This window comes from Bombina bombina, chromosome 5, assembly GCF_027579735.1.
Source record: "Bombina bombina isolate aBomBom1 chromosome 5, aBomBom1.pri, whole genome shotgun sequence".
NCBI lineage: Eukaryota > Metazoa > Chordata > Amphibia > Anura > Bombinatoridae > Bombina > Bombina bombina.
The window spans coordinates 295,276,868-295,296,756 of record NC_069503.1 but is presented as its reverse complement, the minus strand read 5'-3'; the positions used below and the strand labels follow the sequence as shown (position 1 = coordinate 295,296,756).

Here is a 19,889-nt window from a genome sequence, read left to right as displayed (position 1 = left end):
GGGGTGTGGGGAAATGATCGTCTTGATAAGGGCCTTATAGTTTACATACAGTTTATATGAGGCTTTTTGAATGCTTCTTCATATTCCCTGTTGAGTTTTTTAATTTGGGTTGGAGACTTAGCTTGCTGTCACTTTAATTTGATGTATTATTAGTAAATTGTGCTGCTAGCACATTATAGTATCTCATGTACTTCTTGATGGCTATTATGGCTGCTGCCAGGATGTCATCGGATGAGACAGCAGGCATGCAAAGCCTTAGTTTACAGATGTACAATATTCAGTAAACTTTGAATGAATACCCATTTATTTTGTTATATATGTTTATTTTATCCCATGTTACCAAACGCAAGCAATGTAAGTGAGGTTGTAGTATATATCTATACAAGTGAAATATATAATTTGTTGTTTAATTTATTCTATGTACAATCATTATATTTAATCTTGTTACCCCACTCTATTAGTTTATATTGAAAATCATTGTTACTTCGTTTAGACTGAGTTTCTTGTCATAGGTTTATACTTACTAATATATTTCTAGCCCCTGTGTCAAGGCTCCAGATCTGTATTTTACATAGGTCCCCTTAAATGCTCTAGAGTATATGTCTTGATGTTTACTGAGTGAATATATCAGAAATCAGATAAGTGGATAAATCGGGATAAATCAGCATTAGGATTACTTGGGGAAGGGAAAAAAAAATATTGCAATACATAACCCCTCCAAAATATGCAAGTAGAGCATTGTTGTTATCAGGGTTGGCACAAGACAAATTTATATTGGTTTTTATTTTATCATATAATCCTAATGCTAAACTGACATTTCAGATGCCGTTTGTCAAAGAAAATGTTCAGTTGTTGCACAATTTTTTTATATCTACACATTGTTTATTATACAATCTAAAAATACAAGCAGAGTTTATTAACCTTGGTTCTGCACTCCAGCAGAAGTAATACATGCTTGCTATAACTTTTCTGGCCCTGGAGTTATTTATAGACATGGCTCCATTGCAGAATATTCTGTATGCTGGTGCAACACTCATATTCTCTAATGATTTACATGTTTTTCAAACAAATGCAATTACATTTTTCAGACTTAAAATATAGTCATTTGCATGAGTGAATTTCAGTTTTCGAACTGACTTTGGCTTATTTAAATGCCAAAAATTAGCTAATAAAAATGGATATAACATTACCATGCAAAATACTTCATGAACATGTATAATTAAGAGTTTTTTTTTATTCTGGCTTATTCATTGCTGATTTAAATAAGTTATATGGTAGGTTAAGCACATTTATTCACAATGATTAATATCATGCATTCATTGCCATTAGCACTTATGCTAAAATATAGATATAAAATGCAAACCATATAATTATACCATTTCAGTCTAAAATTGAAAAAAGCATCTGGACCATAATGTCTAACTGTATTTTACAGGCGAGCTGCAAGGTGCTACAGTTTTTTCATCAGTATATGCTTGGATGTAATTACTTTTGGATGCTTTGTGAAGGGATTTATCTGCATACCCTGATTGTAGTGGCTGTATTTGCTGAAGAACAGCATTTGCATTGGTATTATCTACTTGGGTGGGGTAAGTAAAATTTAGGTAATTTTTTTATTAAATATTTTCTATTTTGTAAAACAAAATGCAGCATAGCTGAATAAGTTGTTAGCACTCTTACATCTTGCTAAAAATGTTTAACCCATTGGTTGCCATAGAGCTCTACTACCCTTTTATTTGCAACTTTAAATAATTATACACATGCAAATAAATCAAATTAGGACATACTGTTCTTGCTTTACTTTATTTAAAATATGTTCTTTACACCATTACATTCTAAAGAGTCTATAAATTTAGTTTGCAACAATGCCTTCTATCTAGGAAATAAAATAATTCATGATTGGGGTTAATGGTTCAGTACCTAAAGCCACCAGTATTATCTGTTACCCCCCATCAAAACAGAATCAGTTGCAGTTCTATAGGTATTGGCAGTGGTGGTTCCAGAGGTTGCATTTTGGAGGGGAGCAAACATACAGAAGAGCTCCATGCATGTGCCAGGAACTGGAGGGGCTAAGTCTGGGAGGCCCTTGGGTGCAGGGCCGGAGCTTGTATATAGGCAACTAGGCAACCACCTTAGGGCGCCCAAGCAGGGGGGCGCAATTTAGAGCAGCCTGATTTTTTACATTTTTACTTTTTACGTCCCTTTTTTTTGGCTCAGCCAATTTGCATTAATTTCTCATACAAATGGGTAATAGTGCACGCAGCGCAGCACATGGCACACACCCCCACACGGTCCCAACCAACCAATACCGCCCGGTGCACGCACCAGCCGTTTCAGGAGGCTGCATGCCCGGTACATCTGTGACTGTACTACTACTAAAGTACATTTATAGTACTAGCGACAATGCTTCCACACTGCACATCTGCTATATACACAGCACTGCACCTGCACAGGGGAAGCTGCAGCAGACTGCAAAAGCATCGCAACAGATGGGGTTAAATGGGCCCCTGTTGGCATATATCATATTCGTATACACTCAAGCAATAATTAAGAGGGTGAGATTCGGAAGCTCTTGGTCGGTTTGAAGGAAATTTATAGCAAAATCTAAAACTTCTCTGAAAACAAAACGGAAAAAAATTCATAGAAACATGAGGCTGTTAGTTTTCACTTCAAAAACCTTCCTGCTCCTGCTTAGCTTAGTATTCCTGGCTGCTGCTGCATTGTGCTATGTTGGTGCAACTCTTATTGCAACTTACAGAAGCTATGAAGACTTCCTGTCGAACACGTATGTGATGCTACCTGCAGTGATTATTCTAGGAGTAGCTGCAGTTACTTTCATTATTGGTATCCTTGGCTGCTGTGCCACCCTTAAGGAATCCTGCTTTGGCATGGGATGTTTGCTAGGTTTGATCTCCATAATATTTGCAGCAGCAGTAGCCGCCTTAGTTTTGGGACTTGTGTACAAAGACAAGCTAAATCCTACGTTGCAAGCAAACATGCAGGTCCTTTTCCAGAAGGATGATGGGAAGGGAATAGAAAGTGCAGCTGTTGATTTTTTGCAAAAAGAGATACAATGCTGCGGAGTTAGAAATTACACTGATTGGATGAATAACACCTGGGCCCAGAGACAGAAAAGTAATACTACTGTGCCTGTCAGCTGCTGCATGAAGAACAGTACACCGTGTAATATGGACTTCAAAGAGCTGAAGGAAATTAACAAAGAGGGCTGCGGCACAAAGTTGGAGACCATTATACAGAGAGTACTAAGCTATGCGCTGCTTGTCGTGTTGGCATTTGCTATCATTGAGTTACTTGGTTTAATAAGCATCTGTATAGTCTCCTGCCGACCAGCTAGAAGTGGATACCAACTGCTCTAGGCTGTAGAAATGAACACATCTTGTACATAACACGCTGAATCTCAAATGAGCAGTTTTATTTTTTATGATAAATTGCAAAGTTGATTTTGATTTACCTGATCCCTATATCATGTGACAGCCATCAACCAATCCCAGATATATTATTCAACTTCCACTAATCCCAGAGGAGTAAGACATTTTTACTATTGAGTGCGATATTAACAAAAATAAAAAATGTTTTGTATTAAAACGGTATAAATTGCCTTAATTGGGCTATTTGTAACCTCAATAAAGAAGGGGAAATTGAAAAAAAAAAAAAAAGAAGGCGAGATTCATAACTGTTCATGAGGTTGCAGAGAAACCTTGTTAAAAGTGACAGGAAACTTTCATGATATAAGGTGGTATTATTTCCTTTTAAACATTATTTTCAATTCACAGGGGTATTTAATTTTTATTTAAAGAACCTTTATATTAATTTTAGTACAGACTCAGGTCTTGTCAGCTTTATTGTATGCATGTTAGAATCTGAATTAGAAATTGCCCTTCAGAGAAACATTACTCTAAAAGAACCAGCCCAAGTTCTTATCTTGTATATCTTTCACATGTATACACAAATCTATCATAATCATCATATTATCTAAGGGGGAAAACATTTTTGCTCTTTCTAGCATTCTAAAACATAAAATAAAAAATATTGGTGCCTTATTCATAAATGCATTTAGTTAATAACAGGGGAAAAAACTTTATTTACCATAAGATAAAGTAAAAATGACAATAAGATTAAAAAAAAAACACAGTCGTAAACGGCATATAAACGTTAACAAAAAAGTGTATACCATGAGCACTTGTTGTGTTTCTTTCTCCTCCCACAGCTCTTTGTTTTCATTATGTGGTTTGTACATACTATTTTTATAACTTGATGCATGAGGGGTTGCTTATGTCATGTGAATGAACTCATACATGGCTAACATTTATCATGTATTATAGCTAGTGTTCGAACTATTGCATTACTGGAAAGGACATTCTGCTAGCAGAAGCATACATATATATATATATATATATATATACACTCACATATATGCATCACTACCACTGTCTGATGTGCTATGCAGCACTACCACTGTCTGATGTGCTATGCAGCACTACCACACTACCACTGCCTGATTTGCTATGCAGCACAACCACTGTCTGATTTCCTATGCAGCACTACCACTGTCTGATGTGTTATGCAGCACTACCACTGTCTGATTTGTTATGCTGCCCAACCACTGTTTGATTTGAATTTAGCCACCAATCAGAAAGCACTACCCAGGTTCTGAACTAAAAATGGGCCAGCTCCTAAGCTTACATTTGTGCTCTAATTGAATCATGATAAAAAAATGTGGGTTTCATATCCCCTTAACCTACATAAACCCCCACTGCAAACTGTCCCTACACTACTTAACTCCGCAACTGTGAATATCCCACTGCAAACTATCGCTACACTACTTAGCCCCCTAACTTCCAATATCACAACAAAAACTATCCCTACACTACTTAATCCCCTAACTTCCAATACCCTACCACAAACTACCCTTAACCTATTAACCCCCTAACTCTCAATAACCTACCGCAAATCACCCGTAACCTATTAACCCTCAACTGCCAATACCCTACTGCAAAATATTCCCACACTACTTAACCTCCAAACTGCTAATACCCCACCACAAACTATCCCTACACTACTTAACCTTCTAACCACCAATAACTTACTGCAAACTACTCCTAACCTATAAACCCCCTAACTTCCAATACCCTCACCAGAAACTATCCCTACATTACTTAAAGGGACAGTCAAGTCTAAAAAAAACTTTTATGTTTCAAATAGGGCATGTAATTTTAAACAACTTTCCAATTTACTTTTATCACCAATTTTGCTTTGTTCTCTTGGTATTCTTAGTTGGAAGCTAAACCTAGGAGGTTAATATGCTAATTTCTTAGACCTTGAAGGCCACCTCGAATCTAAATGCATTTTGATAGTTTTTCACCATTAGAGGGCATTAGTTCACATGTTTCATATAGATAACATTGAGCTCATGCATGTGAATTTACCATGGAGACAGATCTGACTGGCTAAAATGCAAGTCTGTCAAAAGAACTGAAATAAGGGGGCAGTCAGCTGAGGCTTAGATACAAGGTAATTACAGAGATAAAACGTGTATAATTATAACTGTGTTGATTATGCAAAACTAGGGAATTGGTAATTAAGGGATTATCTATCTTTTAAAACAACAAAAATTCTGGTGTTGTCTGTCCCTTTAACAACCTAACTGCCAATACCCCACCGCAAACTATCCCTGTGCCACTTAATGCCCTAACCGCCAATAACCTACCGCAAACTACCCCTAACTTATTAACTCCCTAACCACAAATACTGCCAATACCCCACCCCAAACTATCCCTACACAACTTAACTCCCTAATTATCAATACCTGACCACAAACTACCTCTAACCTATTAACAACCTTACTGCCAATAACCCACCATAAACTATCCCTACACTACTTAACACCCTTACTGTTAATTCCCCACTCCAAACTATCCCTACAATACTTAACCCCCTAAACTAAAATGGAAGAGGAGTGCCGCCTTGAAGATGCAGCAGCCCACCTATGAACCGGATTCAAGTTTGGAGAGTAGAAATTTGGGGTTTAGCGTTAGGGTCTTTTTGGTGGGTTTTTTTTTAGGATAGACTTTTTTTAGCATAGGATTTTTTTAGGATAGTTTTTATTTGTTTTTTTTTTTACAGGCAAAATAGCTGATCACTTTAGGGCAATGCCCTACAAAATGCCCTTCTTATGGCAATTTTTAGCATAGTTTTTTTAAAAGATGGGCTTTTTCTGGGGGTGAGGGTTACTTTGTTTTTAATATAGGTGTTTCTAATGCAAAAGAGCTGATTACTTCCACTAGGGAATGTGTTTTTTTTTTTTTTTGTAATCTAAGTATTATTTTTTTTCTAACTTAAGGTGTGTTAGGGAGTTAAAGTGAATGTAAATTTTGCAGTTTTTGACAATACATATTGCTTCATATTAAGTGTATTAGTCAAAACGCATTATTATTTTCACAACATTTGCAAAATATAACATTATATTTTATTTTGAAACTTAGCTCCGTTTTCGCTTATAGCTCCTCCCATCCATTACTTCCCTTATTTCTTCCTCATAACATATAGAGCGGTCCCACCCGCTCTGACGTATTAGCAAAGCTTGTTCACGATGTCTTGTTGTTGTGCGCATGCGTTTAACATTTACTGCCTAATTTGCGCATGCGTTAGTCAATTATTTTGCAATCGCGATATTCACAGTGAATCGACTGTTTTAAAAAAAACGATGACCTAAACTTAAGCTAATTTTTATAGATAAAGCATTTGAGATTGTCTGCTATCATTGACTTTACATCCACTTTAAGTAGTGTAAGGGTAGTTTGCAATGGGGGGTTGTGGCACTTTAGGGGCTAATAGGTTCGAGGGTTTATTGTGATTGGGAGTTGTGGCAGTTTAGGGGTTAATACATTAGGGGGCGTTAGCTGGGCATTCCAGGGGAGTCACCTGCATTTTAACGGGTTAACTTTGCTAGTAGTGCAATATATTCAAAGCTCTGCCCTGAAGGTTAGGTACAGGTTTTCAGCCATATTTTTCTCACCACCTTTTCAGTCGCAAGATTTTCCAGTGTGAGGCAGGTAGTGTAGGTTTAGTATATATATATATATATATATATATATATATATATATATATATATACATATTATATATATACACGTACACACACACACAAAACAGAGAGTATTGACGCACGTCCACTTGCAAATGAATAAAACATTTTTAAATGCTGCAAAATTGCATGCAAAAAACACCTATGCTTTTATGTTAAAATTGGGATCTTCGTCACGCAATATTTGCCATATTCTGCATAAACCAATCACCAATTTACAAGGTGTCCAAATGTTGTATTAGAATGAGACTTCTTGGCCTTATACACAATTCCAATTCACTGTCATGAGAACAACTGTAACTGTTTAGTCTCTATTGAAATTTGTTTTAAGGTGTGCTATACCAAACTTGGTGGATTTGTTTTTAAAAATTAAAGGAGACTGACCATCTTCCATTAGTTAAAGCACCCCACCCAAACTCAGATGTTTTCAAGAGTAGAAACTGTTATTCCATAAGTGACGTTTTGTGGTTCCTCAGACCAAACAAGAACAACATAGCAAACAAACATTTATAGCCCAATAGACCCCTCCCTCAGTGTGCAATTTCACCCAAACTGGCCAGAGTCATGGTGACAAATGTTAAACAAAGATAGTGCATACTAATTAAATATGACACATGAAAATAAAATAGAGTACATACAATTTACATTACAGCTCTTACTGATTTGTTCAAGACGTGGTTTATATCAACATTTGGTTTGGCATTACTTTACTGACTAGGGCAACTACAAGTGTGTGTCTCTAATATTATTTCAGGTAGGTTACAAACTTGAACTAGGCATTTGTTACTTTTTTTTGTAATTTTATTTTAAACTTATTATAGGAAGATAACTTGTATATATTAGTCCAGGTATAAAAGTAAGGGAATTTAGCACTCTTTTATAGAATCCAAAGTTAATTTTATTACAAAAATAAATTAAAAAATCATATAAATAGGTTCGCCCTGTCATCAAGGCCAAGCACATATTCTAAAGTGCAAAGTTCAAAGTGCATACATAAACATAAAATACAAACCATCAAAAAAAAAGGCATAGCCGATATTGAAAAGAAGCCAAGAAGCAGGCCACACCCTATGACCCTTCCACTGGGAACTATTTGGAATGAAAACGCAACACCATAATTGGGGTACAAAGGTACAAATGATAAATAATCAAATACTCAAACCCACCAAACAGAGATTACCCATAGCAGTCACATAACTCCATTATCCACCACATTCCCATCATATTCTCTCCTGACATTCCAGGAGGTACCCCCTAACTGCTATCCCACTAGGCAAGCACTCCGCCACAGGCAAAGGCATTACCACCGTGCCCAGCCAACCAACCCCAAGGCCTTTTTAAGCCCCTTCCTTAATGTTAAAATTGAACAGATGCAGTCCCACCTCATTTAAATGGACCCCATCTCGAAGGAAAAAACATTTACCAGAATCCCCTTCAAATTCTACATGCCGTAATGACAGCCCACCCCTCTTCTTAACAAAAGCACTCATCATTCTGTTAACTTTCCTTCGAGATGCATCCAGCCTTTTGATGTCCCACACCGCCCTCCAAGCCAAACGCGGCTCGATTTCAGACCACAATATTATCAACCCTGGAAAAAGTTCCAACAACCTCTCCACATCCCTCTTCATCGCATCCACTAACTCCTTCTGTGAAATATAACCAAATCATTTCCCCCAACATGAATAAACAGGAAATCAGGCGGGCGGTAAAGCCTTGCATATTAAATCACCTTTACCAGCAACTGATCCCACCTCATGCCTCTGAAACCTAGCCATCGCATGCAGACCTCTTCAGGCGGCCACCCCAATTGAACCCCCTGCTCTTTAACTGCCGCAGCCTTCCTCGCCCAGTAAATGTACTAATGGCCCATCAACCAACAATTAACCGGACCTGCATAAGACAAGAAAAACAACCACCATGTCACATACTAGATTAAAGCTGGTCTAATATAAGACAAATAACTGTTAGACAGTGACACCCACCTCCCAATCTTCCTAATCCCCCAACCTCTATCCCTAAGGCTTGCACCTCTGTAGCCACCCCTATCCTGAACGAATGTGTCCCAAACTCTCTTGGCTCCAAACCTAACAAACTCACACATTTCTTAAAGACTGCCTGAAATTGGAAACGGGACAATGATGTCCCATCACCATGAATAAATAGATTCCCACATAGTCCTGAAAACTTTGCACTGGGCAACAAATTCCCCCCATGGCCCTCAATGATATCTGACAACCTCTCCACATCTGGTCCGTCTTGGACCTCCTCAACTATATCTAGCACCCTGTCACCCAACACCACATCCTCCCTCTGGATCCCCCCCTTTGTCCCTTCTATTCATACCCACCAGTTTCGATATTCTAAAGGCCCCAAAAAAGGCCATTACAAAGGCCAACCTAAACAACTTGTACTCAAAATCCGATAAACAGACCCCTCTCAATTTCCCAATTATGCGCAGCAAAACAGAATAGACCACTGGTCTTCTGCCGTCTGGCACCACCTTCCCTTTACACAAACTCTTTGCTGCCAATCTAACCACAAATCTCTTGGATACATCCTCCCACCCCATCAGTTGAAATAAGAAGGCCAGCGCTAATAACCTTCTCCTATCCATGGATCTTGATACCCCCATTCTCCACCATTCCAACATCCAGTCTAGAACTGCTTTAGCTCTTTCTTCGGAAGAGCGCACCACCACACGCCCCTGCAGGAATCTAAACCACAAAGTCCATACCTGCATGTATGCCCTCCAAGTCCCTGAAGCTACCGCTGCCCTCACCAGGCTCAGCCTGTTGCGAATGCTCTCCTCCACAATGACTCTGGGCATTGTTCCCCGCACTCCTCTGCTTCCGGCGCCAGATCCCGAAAGCGATCTCACTGTAAATGGGAAAGAGTGTCAGCAACATTGTTCTCCTTACCAGGCACATGTACTGGGGAGGAGGTAGAAGGAGGAGAGGGGAGGGGCGAAGAGAGGGGGGAGAAATATTGACCCCCCCACCTGTCTTGCAACACCCAGCTAACCCCTAGGACCAACCTCCCAAGTTACCCCTCATGTTAATTTCCCTTTTTTTTATAACACCCCCATACCTTGCCGCCCCCTCAGCACCTCTGTCCCTTACACCTGTATCGAAAGTCATATCCCCTCTTTCTTTCATGTAATTGGCAAGAGTCCATGAGCTAGTGATGTATTGGATATACATTCCTACCAGGAGGGGCAAAGTTTCCCAAACCTCAAAATGCCTATAAATACAACCCCCACCACACCCACCTATGGAGGTGGTGAAGTAAGTTTGTGCTAGATTTCTACATTGATATGTGCTTCTCAGCATGCTGAAGCCCGGTTTCTCTCAGAGTGCAGTGAATGACAGAGGGATGTGAAGGGAGTATTACCTATTGAATGCAATGGTCATCCTAACGGGGATCTATTTCATAGGTTCTCTGTTATTGGTCGTAGAGATTCATCTCCTACCTCCCTTTTCAGATCGACGATATACTCTTATATACCATTACCTCTGCTGATTCTCGTTTCGGTACTGGTTTGGCTATCTACTTTATGTAGATGAGTATCTTTTGGTAAGTATGTTTTCTTTATTTAGACACTCTCAGCTATGGTTTGGCACTTTATTTGTAAAGTTCTAAATATAATGTTTGTACTTATATTTGCTGTAATTCAGGTTTATCAGTATATTTCCTTTTTGCAGACTGTCAGTTTCATTTTGGGAAATGCATAAAAAAAAAAAAAATTCTTACCTGAAATTTTCAAATTGACTTTCTTTCTAAATTGCGGGCTGTTAGGCTCACAGGTGTGCAAAATGCTACAATTTATTGCGTCATTCTTGGCGCAAGACTTTTTTGGCCATTGCAGTCACATAACTCCATTATCCACCACATTCCCATCATATTCTCTCCTGACATTCCAGGAGGTACCCCCTAACTGCTATCCCACTCGGCAAGCACTCCGCCACAGGCAAAGGCATTACCACCGTGCCCCGCCAACCAACCCCAAGGCCTTTGTAGCCCCTTCCTTAATGTTAAAATTGAACAGATGCAGTCCCACCTCATTTAAATGGACCCCATCTCGATGGAAAAAACATTTACCAGAATCCCCTTCAAATTCTACATGCCGTAATGACAGCCAGCCCCTCTTCTTAACAAAAGCACTCATCATTCTGTTAACTTTCCTTCAAGATGCATCCAGCCTTTTGATGTCCCACCCCGCCCTCCAAGCCAAACGCGGCTCGATTTCAGACCACAATATTATCAACCCTGGAAAAAGTTCCAACAACCTCTCCACATCCCTCTTCATCGCATCCACTAACTCCTTCTGTGAAATATAACCATATAATTTCCCCCAACATGAATAAACAGGACATCAGGCGGGCGGTAAAGCCTTGCATATTAAATCACCTTTACCAGCAACTGATCCCACCTCATGACTCTGAAACCTAGCCATCGCATGCAGACCTCTTCAGGCGGCCACCCCAATTGAACCCCCTGCTCTTTAACCGCCGCAGCCTTCCTCGCCCAGTAAATGTACGAATGGCCCATCAACCGACAATTAACCGGACCTGCATAAGACAAGAAAAACAACCACCATGTAACATACTAGATTAAAGCTGGCCTAATATAAGACAAATAATTGTTAGACACCCACCTCCCAATCTTCCTAATCCCCCCAACCTCTATCCCTAAGGCTTGCGCCTCTGTAGCCGCCCCTATCCTGAACGAGTGTGTCCCAAACTCTCTTGGCTGCAAACCTAACAAACTCACACATTTCTTAAAGACTGCCTGAAATTGGAAACAGGAAAATGATGTCCCATCACCGTGAATAAATAGAGGTCCCCTTATCTGGGGCCTAATTCCCACATAGTCCTGAAAACTTTGCACTGGGCAACAAATTCCCCCCATGGCCCTCAATGATATCTGACAACCTCTCCACATCTGGTCCGTCTTGGACCTCCTCAACCATATATCTAGCACCCTGTCACCCAACGCCACATCCTCCCTCTGGATCCCCCCTTTGTCCCTTCTATTCATACCCACCAGTTCCGATATTCTAAAGGCCCCTTAAAAGGCCATTACAAAGGCCAACCTAAACAACTTGTACTCAAAATCCGATAAACAGAACCCCTTCAGTTTCCCAATTATGCGCAGTAAAACAGAATAGACCACCAGTCTTCTGCCGTCTGGCACCACCTTCCCTTTACACAAACTCCTTGCTGCCAATCTAACCACAAATCTCTTGGATACATCCTCCCACCCCATCAGTTGAAATAAGAAGGCCAGCGCTGATAACCTTCTCCTAACCATGGATCTTGATACCCCCATTCTCCACCATTCCAACATCCAGTCTAGAACTGGTTTAGCTCTTTCTTCGGAAGAGCGCACCACCACGCGCCCCTGCAGGAATCTAAACCACAAAGTCCATACCTGCATGTATGCCCTCCAAGTCCCCAAAGCTACCGCTCCCCTCACCAGGCTCAACCTGTTGCGAATGCTTTCCTCCACAATGACTCTGGGCATTGTTCCCCACACTCCTCTGCCTCCGGCGCCAGATCCCGAAAGCGATCTCACTGTAAATGGGAAAGAGTGTCAGCAACATTGTTCTCCTTACCAGGCACATGTACTGGGGAGGAGGGAGAAGGAGGAGAGGGGAGACAGTGGAGGGGGGAGAGAGGGGGGAGAAATATGGACCCCCCCCACCTGTCTTGCAACACCCAGCTAACCCCTAGAGCCAACCTCCCAAGTTACCCCTCATGCTAAATTCCCTTTGTTTTATAACACCCCCATACCTTGCCGCCCCCCCCCCCCAGCACCTCTGTCCCTTACACCTGCATCGAAAGTCATATCCCCTCTTTCTTTTGTGTAATTGGCAAGAGTCCATGAGCTAGTGATGTATGGGATATACATTCCTACCAGGAGGGGCAAAGTTTCCCAAACCTCAAAATGCCTATAAATACACCCCCCCCCCCACCACACCCACAATTCAGTTTTACAAACTTTGCCTCCTATAGAGGTGGTGAAGTAAGTTTGTGCTAGATTTCTACGTTGATATGCGCTTCTCAGCATGCTGAAGCCCGGTTCCTCTCAGAGTGCAGTGAATGACAGAGGGATGTGAAGGGAGTATTACCTATTGAATGCAATGGTCATCCTAACGGGGATCTATTTCATAGGTTCTCTGTTATTGGTCGTAGAGATTCATCTCCAACCTCCCTTTTCAGATCGACGATATACTCTTATATACCATTACCTCTGCTGATTCTCATTTCAGTACTGGTTTGGCTATCTACTTTATGTAGATGAGTGTCTTTTGGTAAGTATGTTTTCCTTTATTTAGACACTCTCAGCTATGGTTTGGCACTTTATTTGTAAAGTTCTAAATATAATGTTTGTACTTAAATTTGCCGTAATTCAGGTTTATCAGTGTATTTCCTTTTTGCAGACTGTCAGTTTCATTTTGGGAAATACATAAAAAAAATAAAAAATTCTTACCTGAAATTTTCAAATTGACTTTCTTTTTAAATTGTGGGCTGTTAGGCTTGCGGGTGTGCAAAATGCTACAATTTATTGCGTCATTCTTGGCACAAGACTTTTTTGCCGCGAGAATTACGTTTGTTGACGTATTTTCGTCATTCCGGTGTCTTAGTTGGCGCCGAGAATTTTCACGTAGTTGTGTCATCTATGACGCTCATGTTTGTTGCAGACGTTCTTGGCGGCAAAAAATATTTTGTCAGTTGTGGGCGTCATACTTGGCGCCAGATTTCTGACATTATTTAAGTCTTTTTTTCATTTTGCTTCTTGTTTTCAGAGGCTTATTTTGTTTGCATTTTTTTCCCATTTCTGAAACTGTCATATAAGGAAATTTATATTTTGCTTTATATGTTGTTTTTTTCTCTTACATTTGCAAGATATCTCAAAAACTGTTCCTGTATCAGAAAACACTGTTGGATTCCTGCTGACTGATATCAGTCCTACCAAAGCTAAGTTCATTTATTTTAATGTTATGAATTTTTATCTTTAGCTATGGTTTGTAATAAGTTATCATGATAAACTTTTATATGCAGAAAAAATGTCCATCAGTATTAATGCATTGTCTATTGCTATTCTTTTAACATCTATTGTACAAGATATACCTAGGAATTTATAAGAATATTTTTCTGATTCTATTCTGAAGGCTTTGTCTGCTATCCCGCCTTCTAATAAAATGTAAAGGTCTTTTTTAAAATTCTCATTTAGTTGATGAATTTTCAAATGACCGACAACATACTGAATTATCCTTCTCTGATGATGATTTATCTCATTCAGAATATCCTTCATCAGATATTGACACTAACAAATTTACTTTTTTACTTTTAAATAGAATACATTCTTTCTTTGTTGAAAAGGTGTTCATTATATTGGATATTGAGGAGACTAGTCCTTTTGATTTTAAGACTAGCTAACATTTAAATTCTTCTTATTAACCTCCTGTGGTTACTTCAGAGGTTTTTTTCCAGTTCCATCCTGATACTAGGGAATGGAATAGGCCTGGGACTTCTTTTATTCCTTCTTCAAGGTTTTTAAATTGTATCCTTTGCCAGCAGTTAGTTTGGAGTTTTGGGGAAAGATCCCCAAAGTTAATGGGGCTATCTCTACTCTTGCTAAACATACTACTATTCCTATGGAAAATAGTATTTATTTTTAAGTTCTTTCAGATGGGAAACTTGTATCTTATCTAAGGAAAATTATTTTATTTTCAGGTCTTTTTCTTAGGCCTGCAATTTATTTGGCTGATGTTGCAGCTGCTTCAACTTTTTGGTTGGATACTTTAGCGCAACAAGTATCGGATTATGATTTGTTTAGCATTGCTAAGTTGATTCAACATGCTAATAATTTCATTTGTGATGCCATTTTTTTATATTTTTTTTTATATTTTCACATTTCATAGTTTTTTTTTTGCTTCAAGATTAAGTTCTAAGAGTAAATCTTAAGCTTATATTAGTTTTTGTTCTTAATAAGGAACAGAATCCTAATTCTTCCCCAAGTAACATGTTTCTAATTGGAAGCTTTCTTCAAAATGGAATGAATTCAAGCCATTTAAAAGATCAAAGTCATCCCCCAAATTCGCATGAAGGTGTGGCCCTTATTCCAGCTTAGCTGGTAAGGGGCAGCTTAAGACTTTTCTAAAGTTGTTTTGTTCAATTCGGTCCAAACTTCTTAGATTGGGGTACAGAATAGGATTCAGAGTAAGACCGCCTGTGAAAAGTTTTTTTCTCTCTAGCATATTCCAGCTATTCCAGTAAAAGCTCAGACTTTCCTGAAGTGTGTTTCAGATCTGGAGTTATCTGGGGTATTCATACCAGTTCCGTTTCAGGAACGGGGTCTGGGGTTTTGTTCAGAACTATTCATTGTCTCAAAGATAGAAAATCTTTTTGAATTGTCATGTAAGAGTACCATCTTTCAGAATGGTGTTTATATGGTCTATTCTGCCTTTTGGTCAGCAAGGGCATTATTTGCCTACAATAGACTTACAGGATGCATATCTTCATATTCTGTTTTCATTCAGATTATTTTCATTTTCTGAGATTCTCTTTTTTAGACAAGCATTACCAATTTGTTGCTTTTCCTTTCTGGCCTAGCGACAGCTCTAGGAATCTTTTCAAAGGTTCTCAGTGTTTCCTTATTTGGACGATATTGTGGTATTTGCTCAGTCTTTTCGTTCTGCAGAATCTCATACGTTTCAACTTCTGTTGTTTCTTCAAGGACATGGTTGGAGGATCATTTTACCAGAAGTTCCTTGATTTCTCAAGACAAGGGTCACCTTTTTTAGGTTTCCAGATATATTGTGTCAATGTCTTTGCCTCTAAACAGACAAGAGACAATTTTTATTGGGTTCAGCTTGTCGGAACCTTTAGTCTCTATTATTTCCTTCAGTAGCTATATGCATGGAAGTTTTAGGTCTAATGACTGCAGCATTGGATTCGATTCTCTTTGCTCATTTTCATATGAAACCTCTCCAGTTTTTAATGCTGAATTAATGGTGCAGGGATTATGCTAGGATATCACATTTAATATCCTTGAATCCCAATATTCAACTATCTCTGACTTGGTGGTTAGATCACCATCGTATAGTTCTACGGGTCTCTTTGGTTCATCCAACCTGGACCGTGATCATAACAGATGCGAGTCTTTTAGGTTGGGAAGCTGTCTTGGGATCTCTGACAGCACAAGGGGTTTGGAAATCTCAAGAGACGAGATTACCTATCAATATTTTGGAACTCAGTGCGATTCTCAGAGTTCTTCAGTTTTGGCTTCTATTTGAAGAGAGAGACGTTTATTGGTTTTCAGACAGACAATGTCACAACTGTGGTGTATGTCAATCATTAGGGTGGGACTCTCGATCTTCAGGCTATGAAAGAAGTATTTTGGATACTTGCTTGGGCAAAATCCAGCTCCTGTCTAATTTTTGCAGTCCATATCCCAGGTATAGACAATTGGGAAGCGGATTATCTTTGTCATCAAGCTTTACATCTGGGAGAATGGTCTCTTCACCCAGATGTCTTTTTTTCAAGTTGTTCAGATGTGCGGGCTTCCAGAAATAGATCTGATGGCATCTCATCTAAACAAGAAACTTCCCAGGTACCTATCCAGGTCCAGGGATCCTCAGGCGGAAGCAGTGGATGCATTGACACTTCCTTGGAGTTATCAACCTGCCTATATTTTTCCGCCTCTAGTTCTTCTTCCAAGAGTGATTTTTAAAATCATCATGGAGCAATTGTTGTGTTGCTGGTGGCTCCAGCATGGCCGCTCAGGTTTTGGTATGTAGATCTTGTTCGGATGTTCAGTTGCCAACCTTGGCCATTTCCATTAAGGCCAGACCTTATATCTGAAGATTTGTTTTTCCATCAGGATCTCAAATCATTAAATTTGATGGTATGGAGATTGAATGCTTAGTCATAGAGGTTTCTCTGACTCAGTGATCAATACTATGTTGCAGGCTCGTAAATCTCGGCTAGATTTAGAGTTTGGCGTTAGCCGTCAAAACCAGTGTTAGGGGGTCCTAACGCTGGTTTTTACCGCCCGCTGGTATTTGGAGTCAGTCAGGAAAGGGTCTAACGCTCACTTTGCAGCCGCGACTTTTCCATACCGCAGATCCCCTTACGTCAATTGCGTATCCTATCTTTTCAATGGGATCTTTCTAACGCCGGTATTTAGAGTCTTGGCTGAAGTGAGCGATAGAAATCTAACGACAAAACTCCAGCCGCAGAAAAAAAACAGGTTTTAAGAGCTTTTTGGGCTAATGCCGGTTCATAAAGCTCTTATACTGTGCTCTAAAGTACACTAACACCCATAAACTACCTATGTACCCCTAAACCGATGTCCCCCCACATCGCCGCCACTCGATTACATTTTTTTAACCCCTAATTTGCCGACCGCACACCGCCGCCAGCTACGTTATACTTATGTACCCCTAATCTGCTGCCCCTAACACCGCCAACCCCTATATTATATTTATTAACCCCTAATCTGCCCCCCTCAACGTCGCCGACACCTACCTACACTTATTAACCCCTAATCTGCCGACCGGACCACGCCGCTACTATAATATAGTTATTAACCCCTAATCCGCCTCACTCCCGCCTCAATAACCCTATAATAAATAGTATTAACCCCTAATCTGCCCTCCCTAACCTCACCGACACCTAACTTCAAGTATTAACCCCTAATCTGCCGACCGGACCGCGCCGCTACTATAATAAATGTATTAACCCCTAAAGCTAAGTCTAACCCTAACACTAACACCCCCATAAGTTAAATATAATTTAAATCTAACGAAATAAATTAACTCTTATTAAATAAATTATTCCTAGTTAAAGCTAAATACTTACCTGTAAAATAAACCCTAATATAGCTACAATATAAATTATAATTATATTGTAGCTATTTTAGGATTAATATTTATTTTACAGGCAACTTTGTAATTATATTAACCAGGTACAATAGCTATTAAATAGTTACTTTAATAGCTACCTAGTTAAAATAATTACAAAATTACCTGTAAAATAAATCCTAACCTAAGTTACAATTAAACTTAACACTACACTAGCAATAAATTAATTAAATAAAATACCTACAATTATCTACAATTAAACCTAACACTACACTATCAATAAATTAATAAAATACCTACAATTAAATACAATTAAATAAACTAACTAAAGTACAAAAAATAAAAAAGAACTGTTACAAAAAATAAAAAAGTATTTACAAACATTAGAAAAATATTACAATTTTAAACTAATTACAGCTACTCTAAGCCCCCTAATAAAATAACAAAGCCCCCAAAATAAAAAAATGCCCTACCCTATTCTAAAATTAAAATAGAAAAGCTCTTTTACCTTACCAGCCCTTAAAAGGGCCATTTGCGGGGCATGCCCCAAAGAATTCAGCTCTTTTGCCTGGAAAAAAAACATACAATTCCCCCCCCCAACATTACAACCCACCACCCACATACCCCTAATCTATCCCAAACCTTCCTTAAATAAACCTAACACTAAGCCCCTGAAGATCTTCCTACCTTATCTTCACCTCACTGGGTATCTGCGATCCGTCCAGGCTCCGATGTCTTGATCCAAGCCCAAGCGGGGGGCTGAAGACATCAATCCTCCGGCTGAAGTCTTGATCCAAGCCGCATCTTCTATGTTCTTCCATCCGATGATGACCGGCTGATCTTCAAGACCTCCAGCGTGGATCCTTCCTCTTCTTCCGAAGACTAGACGATGAATGAAGGTTCCTTTAAGGGACATCAACCAAGATGGCATCCCTCGAATTCCGATTGGCTGATAGGATTCTATCAGCCAATCAGAATTAAGGTAGGACAATTCTGATTGGCTGATGGAATCAGCGAATCAGATTCAAGTTCAATCCGATTGGCTAATCCAATCAGCCAATCAGATTGAGCTAGCATTCCATTGGCTGTTCCGATCACCCAATAGAATGGGAGCTCAATCTGTAAAATAAACCCTAATATAGCTACAATATAAATAATAATTACATTTTAGCTATTTTAGGATTAATATTTATTTTACAGGTAACTTTGTATTTATTTTAACCAGGTACAATAGCTATTAAATAGTTCATAAATATTTAATAGTTACCTAGTTAAAATAATTACAAAATTACCTGTAAAATAAATCCTAACCTAAGTTACAATTAAACCTAACACTACACTATCAATAAATTAATTAAATACAATACCTACAAATAAATACAATTAAATAAACTAACTAAAGTACAAAAAATAAAAAAGAACTAAGTTACAAAAAATATTTTTTTTTTACAGACATTAGAAAAATATTATAACAATTTTAAGCTAATTACACCTACTCTAAGCCCCCTAATAAAATAACAAAGCCCCCAAAAATAAAAAAATGCCCTACCCTATTCTAAAATACAAATAGAAAAATCTCTTTTTACCTTACCAGACCTTAAAAGGGCCTTTTGCGGGGCATGCCCAAAAGAATTCAGCTCTTTTGCCTGGAAAAAAAAACATACAATACCCCCCCCAACATTACAACCCACCACCCACATACCCCTAATCTAACCCAAACCCCCCCTTAAATAAACCTAACACTAAGCCCCTGAAGATCATCCTACCTTGAGTTGTCTTCAGCCAGCCGACCCACCGATGGAACCGAAGAGGAGATCCGGAGCGGCAGAAGTGATCCTCCAAGGGGCACTTAAGAAGTCTTCCATCCGATGAAGTCATCATCCAGGCGGCGATGAAGAAGTCTTCCATCCG

The 19,889-nt window shown here is 39.1% G+C and overlaps 2 protein-coding genes across 2 annotated transcripts in view; both read left to right on the top strand.

Moving 5' to 3' along the window:
- Positions 1 to 19,889, top strand: part of CALCR (calcitonin receptor) — a 1,065,293-nt gene that overhangs the window by 832,984 nt on the left and 212,420 nt on the right. Inside the window, exon 11 of the mRNA XM_053714051.1 lies at positions 1,436 to 1,589. Within this exon, the coding sequence (XP_053570026.1) occupies positions 1,436 to 1,589 (154 nt within the window). The remainder of the gene's footprint in view (positions 1 to 1,435; positions 1,590 to 19,889) is intronic.
- LOC128660286 (tetraspanin-36-like) lies at positions 2,649 to 3,680 on the top strand. Its single transcript, XM_053714050.1, has one exon. It carries the CDS (start codon positions 2,649 to 2,651, stop codon positions 3,375 to 3,377), a length of 729 nt encoding a protein of 242 aa, XP_053570025.1. The 3' UTR covers positions 3,378 to 3,680.